General features: G+C 36.1%; 2 protein-coding genes across 3 annotated transcripts; one reads left to right on the forward strand and one right to left on the reverse strand.

Annotated features, from left to right (window-relative positions):
• Positions 1 to 380: 380 nt before the first annotated feature.
• LOC125505052 (5-hydroxytryptamine receptor 1D-like) lies at positions 381 to 5027 on the forward strand. Its single transcript, XM_048667991.1, has 8 exons — positions 381 to 1000; positions 1060 to 1363; positions 3560 to 3788; positions 3841 to 4027; positions 4080 to 4159; positions 4217 to 4369; positions 4419 to 4552; positions 4614 to 5027. The coding sequence occupies exons 2-8, from the start codon at positions 1075 to 1077 to the stop codon at positions 4877 to 4879; spliced, it is 1338 nt and encodes a 445-aa protein (XP_048523948.1). The 5' UTR covers positions 381 to 1000; positions 1060 to 1074; the 3' UTR covers positions 4880 to 5027.
• Positions 5028 to 5147: 120 nt separating this feature from the next.
• LOC125505051 (ATP-dependent RNA helicase SUV3 homolog, mitochondrial-like) lies at positions 5148 to 8866 on the reverse strand. 2 transcript variants are annotated; one of them, XM_048667990.1, is made up of 13 exons: positions 8465 to 8866; positions 8199 to 8406; positions 7923 to 8106; positions 7221 to 7332; positions 6942 to 7163; positions 6748 to 6876; positions 6602 to 6695; positions 6423 to 6542; positions 6185 to 6365; positions 5924 to 6103; positions 5719 to 5867; positions 5540 to 5661; positions 5148 to 5380 (listed from the first exon to the last, which is right to left on the reverse strand). In XM_048667990.1, exons 1-13 carry the CDS (start codon positions 8769 to 8771, stop codon positions 5187 to 5189), a joined length of 2202 nt encoding a protein of 733 aa, XP_048523947.1. In that variant the 5' UTR covers positions 8772 to 8866; the 3' UTR covers positions 5148 to 5186. The 2 variants fall into 2 exon arrangements, with proteins under 2 accessions (XP_048523947.1, XP_048523946.1); XM_048667989.1 differs by having other exon boundaries at positions 5465 to 5661.
• Between the last annotated feature and the right edge of the window lie 7 nt (positions 8867 to 8873).

An 8873-nucleotide genomic window follows, 5' to 3' on the forward strand; every position in this document is an offset into this window, starting at 1 on the left:
GTATAAAGCGCTTTTGACTTAAAATTGAGGCACCTGGTATACAGTTTTTCCCCGGGAACTGAGAGTGAAACTGTGGGACAATAGCTATAGGAGCTGTTTTTAAGCAAAATTTGTTCCGGTCATACTTAATGCATTCGCGCTTATGACGTGATAAATTTGGAGAAATTTGTGCATAAAATAAACTTTTAAATTTAAAATTAATGAAAATGTGAGAAAAACACTTGAATGTTGGTTATAATGAAATAAATAACAAAAATAAAATACCATGTGATTGTTCAGATCAACAATGAAACATGTTGGCTCATTTTCTGCACTGTTTTATAAATTCTCTTAACCTACGCATTTTTTATTTCATCAAAAGACTTAAATTTTCGCGAGACTTGCTTGAAGCTGACGAATTTGTCGGTCTTTTAGACCGACGACGTATACAATTTCTTCCTAACGTTTCGCAAGCACGAATGTTTCACACCTTCAGAGGTGAGCCACATGTGGCTTTAACACCGTTAATAAATTATGTTTCTGGCCGGTCTAAAAGCACGAAAAATCGCACGTTTCATTTTCTACTTCAGTTTAACTTCGCACCTCAGCAATATCTCCGAGACACCGTTCGTGTAAAATTAACAATTTTTATTAATTTTCTAATCACATTTAAAGTTCATCATTTCTTTCAATCCGCCTTAAGCTCCATCTAGAACTTTATCTTTCTGTAATGTTTCTATTTTGTAAATTTATTTACCCATTTGCAAGTCAAATGGCAAACTCCATGAAACTTTCGGTAACATTATGGATGTTCCAGCAGGTTTCTGAAACTTTGTTTCAATAAATATTGCGTTCTTGCTTTTTACGTCACTTTGCTCTCAGAGACCTGCAGGAGATTAACTTGTCGATAAATAATCGGTTTATATCAGATATTTGAAGTAATAAATAACTGCAGCCTAAGCCAATGAAACATTGTGAACTGGAGAAACTCTCAGTCCCATCGCCGTTTTTAATGAATAAAGTAATAAATTTGGAACATTGTTGATTATAAAAAAAAATAATTAGTTTTTTTCTTTTCAGAAATGATCATTCATTATGACTACGACCGTGGTCACGCCCGCGGAAAACAATGCTTCCAACATGACCCTGTTTCCGTTCCAAGAAGCCGCCCCTGGAAAATTCGGCTATCAACAGGCATTCCTAGTGATCCTGTTGAGCATAGTGATTGTGATAGTAGTGATAGGAAACACTCTAGTGATAGCGGCCGTGATCACAACGAAACGTTTAAGAACAGTCACAAATTGTTTCGTCATGTCTTTGGCGGTTGCCGATTGGCTGGTGGGGATTTTTGTGATGCCACCAGCTGTTGCTTACCTTATAATGGGTAAGATCGATAAGGATAAGCCAATAAAAACCGATATTTGCTTCCATCTGTTGCCAAAAAGTAAATATGGTAATATGAGCAGAGGGAATATGTATTTATTCCAAAGGTATTGAGGCAAAGTGAATGGTTTCTAATATTCAATGATTGGTGCATTTTTATGTTTTGAGGTTTTCATATAAAAAAATCCAAAACCAAATTATATGCTTAGAAATGTAACTTTTTGAAAAGTTTCATCGTGCATTTTTCAAATTTATTTAATTGATGATGAAGCGCTAATATAATGTATGAAACTACAGCAAATTTGATCGATTTACATACAAACTCCGCCAGTAATCGATATTTATCAAAAGGAACTTTTTATAGTAAAAACGTTCCTCTATCGAAATGCTAAAGTAACAATCTTTTTTTCAAGCGGCGTACAATTTTTTAATGTTTAAGTTACAAATGACCCCAAATGGTCTATGGAATTTTATTAATTGAATATTCTTAAATATTTGCACGATTTAACTGAGTTAACGTTCAAAAAATCAGAAAAATTATATAAGCGAGATTTATTTAAAAACTTAAACTTGAGTTATGTAGATCCCAAACTATTAAATTTTCCGCAAAGATATAGATGGTTAAAACGGTGTGTGTGAACCAAAAAAATATATAATAGGGGAGCGTTTAATATATTCAGTTCTCGTTTTCTGGAAAAGAACCTTTTAGAATATTAAATGTTCAATTTTCTTCAAAAAAAAAAAAAAACTATAACTAATAAAATCTGAGGAAAATCTATGAAAGGTATGTTTTGACCGTAAGGCCTAAACTAGTAACCCGAAATAAAATTTAAAAAAGTACAATTCAAAAAATGTGGACTGAATTAATTCATTGGTTTAGTCAGTAACTAAATTCTCAAATTTAATCAATACTAAATATGTAGTAAAAAAGCTTTTTAAAACACAGTAACTAGTGATTATTCCGTTTATAACCCCTCATATTTAAATATCGAAGTTTTCTTTTCGACAACTTTTCTGTATTTTTCCAATTAGAACTCCATCTAGGTTTGAAACGCCCTGTAAAAGTATTCAGAGCACAACCAGGAAAAAATTGCACCTTCAAAAGATTGCGTTAAACGCGATGAATAAAAAAAGGTTGGCAGAAAAAATCACAGTACCAATATTTACTTAATTTTTTAATTTTCTTAACAAAATTCCCTTGCTTCAAATTATTATTATTTTCTGTTTTTACATCTTTACACTTCAATTTTCGATACATTTATTTGGAAATTATTGGTTTTCACTTCGTTTCACGGTTGATCAATTAAACATTGAAATGCACAGGAAATTTTATGTATGCAAAATACTCGATTAAAATAATTTTCGCTAATTACAAATTTGCCATTCATGCAGGCCCAAAAAGCCATTGTATTATTAGTTAACACTGAAACCCTTTTAGGAAAAAATATAAAGTGAGAGGAATTTTCAAACAAGAAGAAACCCCGAAAAAGTATCAAGCACATTCAGCACGCTTTATAAAGATAACGCCATTTAAAACTCTTTTGGAGCAAAAGCTGAAGTTGTAAAAACTTTAGTTATAATGTCAAGACTTCCGCGTTCCGTTTAATAGTCTAAAACGGACGCCCGGAAAGCAATTGCGATGACACCCGGTATGGAAGCAGGTCTTTTTGTTAAATTATTCATGATCAGTCCCATTTATCTTGGCACTGAAAAGGAATAAAGTAATTTCTTGTAAGTCGCTTGTTATAAAACGCAAAATTGTCGCCTGGAAAAAATTAAATGTGTAGTCAACTTGGTGAATAGGTAAAGAATTACTTTATTAAGCCATAAGATTGATCGGTCAAGAATACATTCGGAAAATACGCTTCTAAACGACATCTGAAAAGTTCAATGGCGATATCTTTATTCATGAATTGGCTCGATTTTTCTGATTGCTCTTGAATGAAAATATTTCCAGACCACTTTAATCTGGTGCAATAAAAACTGTGGTAGAATTCTCATTTCTCTTCTTATATGAGGCTGAGGTTATTTAAGAAAAGCACACTCAACTCTATTGTCGAAAATAAATGATTCGGTCTGGATTAATTGGATTTATCGCTTCCATTCCGCAGACATTTCGACGTAGTTTCAGGGATTAGTATCATAATACATTTCTAATAGGAGAGGTAAAGTAATATTGATATTTGGGACTCCTTAGGTGCATGGGAGTTGGGATGGGTGCTTTGCGACCTTTGGGTCTCGTTGGATATCCTTCTTTGTACGGCCTCAATTCTCAGCTTATGTGCGATTAGTGTGGATCGCTACTTGGCAGTCACCCAACCTCTCAGTTATTCCAAAAAACGAAGATCGAAAAGTTTGGCCTTCGTAATGATACTTATCGTATGGGTTAGTTCTGCATTAATCACCGCACCGCCCATGTTCGGATGGTAAGCAACAAAGTAATTTTCGATTTATTAGGTTGAAGAAATTCTTCTTTAGGTACGAATCAGGCAGACACGGCCAGAAAACCTGCAGATATAACCAAAACACTGGCTATGTGATCTTCTCTGCAATGGGCTCGTTTTTCATTCCCATGATTGTGATGCTGTACGTCTACGTGAGAATATCCTGTGTTATTGCCCAGAGACACGATCAATTGAGTCACATAAATAGCTCATACACTAGGGTAAGTGCGATGTAAAACATAATCTATGTAATACATCAGCTTGGCTTTGCAGAAAAGTAAGCAGAATGGGATTACCATTGAAGAATCGGATATCGAAAGAATCTCGGCCGAAACTGAAGACAGATCTGCAAGGTATATTGGACAAACATTTTTAAATAAAAACAAATTAAATAATGGTTTTTTCCGTAGCGCGCGCTCGTCCAGTTTGGTCAACAACTACAGAAATAGCATACTACCTGACACGCCTCGGAAATCATCCTCCAGACTACTCAAGCCGAACACAAGCTTTTCATTCCATGACCACAGATCTTTAACTCCCGTTAGGAGCTACAACAATTTTAGGTAGGCGCGCTAATTTACACTTAGAAAATTTGTTCATTGAAAATTTTAGATCATCTTTGCCAACTAAACCAATAACATCACCATCCCAAGTAGAATTAACCATGTTAAATTATGAGCCTGCATCGAGAGTATCGTCGTTGCGAAGAGAATCAAAGACTGCACAAACCCTTAGCATCGTAATGGGTAAGTCTCCTACGACTGAACAATGAAAATTAATTGCCTAAATAAACTTTACTTTTTCCAGGTGGTTTCATCCTATGTTGGCTTCCATTTTTCATCAACTACTTGCTTACGCCGTTCATTCAACCCAACGAAGTCAACCGGCTCATCATGCTCTATATGACATGGCTGGGATGGATTAACTCAGCTATCAATCCATTTATCTACGCCTTTTATAGTCCCGACTTCAGAATAGCCTTTTGGCGATTAACTATCAATCACTTCAAAAAGGGGGTAAATGATAGGGCAGAGTTCATTGAGTCGCAACCAAAACGATTAGAATTGGGATAACCTGTCCAGTGCAAGTGAATTTTAAAATTCATCTTTAAAGGCGTACAAAAAAGTTACTCTTAACGATGTTAAAAAACCAAACTGATTATTTGTGCTTGTTATTGTTGTAGATGCTGATGCCGCAATAAAGTAGTAAAGCAAATTTCAATTGACTGGTGTATGATTTTTAATTAAAGTTATTTGCACTCTACTGAGAACCGGCTGCTAAAATACTTATTCACTAGGGTTTAATTACTTTTTAGACTTCTGAAGATAAAACACCCCGAAAAAGGCTTTATATTCGATGATTTATTTTTTAGATACATATTTACTTAGTGGTTTTCCTCTTTCTCCTAACGGTCGTTTTTGGGGGTGAAGGATCCTCATCACTATCACTGGCTTTTAATTCTTCCTTTCGATTCCATTCCTTTTTGAGCTCACTTAGCATGTCCGGTGTCAGGATTCCTTGAGCTAATAGTCGTTGCGTAAGCCTCCCTTTGCCAACAGGCGACGACTGGATATCTAAACAAAAGTTCAAATAAAATTCATACTAATAAATCTGGTCTCAAAAGCTTGAAAACCCCGACAAAAAAAATGTTTGCTTACTTCGCAAATAATTTTGCTTCTTATTATGGCTATCGAAAACTTCTTCATCTGCCTTAGATGTACCCGAGCTAATACCTGTTTCGGAATTTTGCAGCAATCTGGTCAGTTGTACCACTCCTTGCTGTATAATTTGGTCTAACTCTTTTTGCATGTCTCTAACTAAATCCGCCTGGTTGAACAAATCCACAAACCGGTAACTGCAATTCATGAACATTGCGAATTCCCAATTAACTAAACCAAAATCCCCGGCTTACCTTAACCAAAGGTACAAGTCGAGAACATCGAAAACAGCCTCTAGATGTACGAGGTCGAGGATGGTGCGAGGCGGTTGCAGAGGCCAACCAATCGACGAACATAACCAGTCGAAGGTGATGGGTTCATTTTTGCTAAATTGTCTAGTGAACTAACAACGCAAACCAAATTAAATTACCGTTGACATTTTTTCTGCTAATTGCTTACCTTGAGGAACATGGTACACACAAATGGCATCTTTTTATTGATTGGTGAGCAGCAGAAGACATATCTGGCTCGAAGCGGCAAAGGAACATGTTGAATCATATCGGCTAGAAATTTAAAGTCATCGATGTTGCACATAAAATACAACGAATTGTCCACGGTGCAGAGATTGACGAATATATCCTGAAAGCAAGTTTCATATTAAAGACTCAGGAAAAAAATTACATCGAAGAAGCAATTTCAGTACAAAACCATATCGCTTACCATCAAATTGCTTAAAGTCGAATTAGGCAAATGATAGGCATAAAGTTCTATCTGTTCTGCAGTGGGGTGAAGACCCGCTTGTGTTAAAGGCTCTGGCTGAGAGGCCATCAACGTCTTTAAAGTTGGCAGATCTTCAGTTTTAAACGTTGTTACGAAGCCCTGTTCCCATTTGGTGCCGTACCTTCAAAAAGTTGAAATAAATAGTAAAGAAATGAACGGTTAAAAATAGGTTTTTTACCTTCCAGCTCGGCCAGCGATTTGCAATGCTTGTGACACTGAGATCGTGTCCATTTCTTTCTCGCCCTTCTCATTCATAGTTGGTTTGATTAGGGAGTAAAAAATAACTCTTCTTATACTCCTGGGCAATAAAAATAAAATAAAAATGAATTCATCTAAATATCCCTGTCGTAGACTTACAGATTTAGGCCCATTCCGATTGCATCGGTAGCAACCAGTATTTTGCAACTGTTTTCTGGATCATTAAACTTTGCTGCTTGTGCCAGCTTAGTTCCTAAGATAACAAGAATAAAAAATGAGAGAATAATAAATAAAAAAAAGTTTACCTGGTGGCAAGCCCCCATATATTACCGCCACTTCCTTTCCAATATTTTCAATTTTACGCGACACTGAATATATGTCGTTTTTACTGAAACATACTATACAATCGCCTGGTTTCACACTTTCCAAGCTTCCTGCAAAAAAAACAAGAGGGAATGACTTCTTTGCCTAAATAATGGATCATTTTCCGTTCGCTTACCTAAAGCCTGATTTTCAATTTTCAGATCAGTCAATCGCTTGTAATTCCGAACTTCTATATCTTCGCCCGTGGTAAGACACAGTTGACTAACTAAGTTCACAGCTCCTGCTTCGCCGCACAGGTGGACTTCTTCAGCCATCAGCCCTAGAAGGGCTCTCGTCCAGGCCCAGCCCCTTTGTGGGTCTCTGATCATTTGAATTTCATCAATTACAGCTACTTCATCTAAAATGGACAAAATTCAGTCCCGAATATTAACAATTTTTGCCTGAAGTGACTTACAAGGATTGGTAACTGAAGTCATCTCAACTGTACAAGCCACATGGGCGGATGGGTTTTGTAAAGGATCTGCAAATTTTCGTTCTTCTCCTGTTACAAGATCACATGGTGTTCCCTGCAACATTTTTTCAGTATTTCTATTTTGCTTTGATTGTTAACTGATCAAATTTGACTAAAAATATTGCCAATATTTCTTCTAATCCACGATTATTGGATTATTTTATTGCAAAACTTTGTACTCAGTTCTACTGAATTGACAAATAACGCTTAAAATCCACATAATTCTGCTTTTGAGCAATTTAAAATAATAGTTAAATTTTTCAGAGTTTTACAAGCAGAGGTGTAAAGTTAGTTAATTAAATACTACCACTAAAAATAAATTGATTGATCACACTCCTAAAGCAACTAACTTCTCTAGACACTAAGGTGGATGCGCCTCTAAGAACGTTATTTATGCCCACCAAACTGGAGTTAAAAACGCCCGTTTTAGTACTTGAAATATTATTTAGTCTTAAAGTTCCTTTCTTATGCCCTCCTATGTCCATCAAATTTAAATATAGGTCCAAATCCTAATCACGGGCGCGAAAGCGACCATGAACGCGCCAGTTTCTCGGGTTATTTGATACGAGTCTAGTTTATTTTAAGGTGCAAACAAAAATTAGAACTGTAAAAATCATTTTCTAGACTGTTACAGCAAAGACATACCCTTCCGTTGCACTTATTGAAGACTTCAGATGCTAGCAATTTAAGTGGGCCGCAGTAAACCCCCGATTTGGCAGTGATATACCTTTCCAAAGCATGGTAAGTTTTCCCTGAATTAGTTGGACCCGCATGGAAGATTATTTTTCTATTCAATGCTCTGGCTTCTGGGTACCAGTTAGCTGGAGATCTAAGTTTTATCAGAATAATCTTACGTTAAAGGAATACTGAAATGTACTATCCAGACCAGTTTAAGCGAGTAAAACTTTGCCTGAAAACTACCTTAGATCGGAAATTTTCTTTAGATCATCCATACATTCCAAATGGGGAAACATCTGCTTGGCATGTCGTAAAAAGTACGGAAATATATCAGTATGGTTTCCAGCACCTTGCAAAATATCGCTGACGACTACATGTAGATCAACAGGCAGGGTATTTGCCTCCAAACAGTACCTTCTAAAGCTTACATAGGCCTGATGCTGCAGGTAGACTGGGTAAAATACCTTAATGATTTAAAACCCCTAATCCTTATTAACCTCGGTACTTACTGTCTAAGCCATTCTCCGTAAGTAGGTGCTTTATGCTTGGGTTCTGGTAAAACTTATTTAAAACTTTCAGCAAATCAGCTTTATTTAAATTCCCTGTAAGCTCTGCCCCCACGTTGATATCGTCTGGATTTGGTTTAATCTGTATGGGTGTAAAAAGCGAAGAAACATTGTCTTTCGACGACCCCCTTTTAGTCCGCAATTGAATTAAACCAGCGCAAACTGGCCTTAAAAAACTTGGGGCTGACAAAGTGGTAACGATGGAATTCACCGTTTTGAACACTGTGTAAATTTTCGGTTTCTGCAGCATATTGACAAAAATGTGCGTAAAAAGCTACCAAATTACTGTGTGTGGTTCATTATAGAAAAATTAAAGAAATAAATAAGACACTAAACTAGAATGTTTTACACT

The sequence above is a fragment of the Dendroctonus ponderosae genome, unplaced genomic scaffold, assembly GCF_020466585.1.
Source record: "Dendroctonus ponderosae isolate FM_Combo_2020 unplaced genomic scaffold, Dpon_F_20191213v2 Dpon_F_20191213_665, whole genome shotgun sequence".
In the NCBI taxonomy this organism is placed as follows: domain Eukaryota; kingdom Metazoa; phylum Arthropoda; class Insecta; order Coleoptera; family Curculionidae; genus Dendroctonus; species Dendroctonus ponderosae.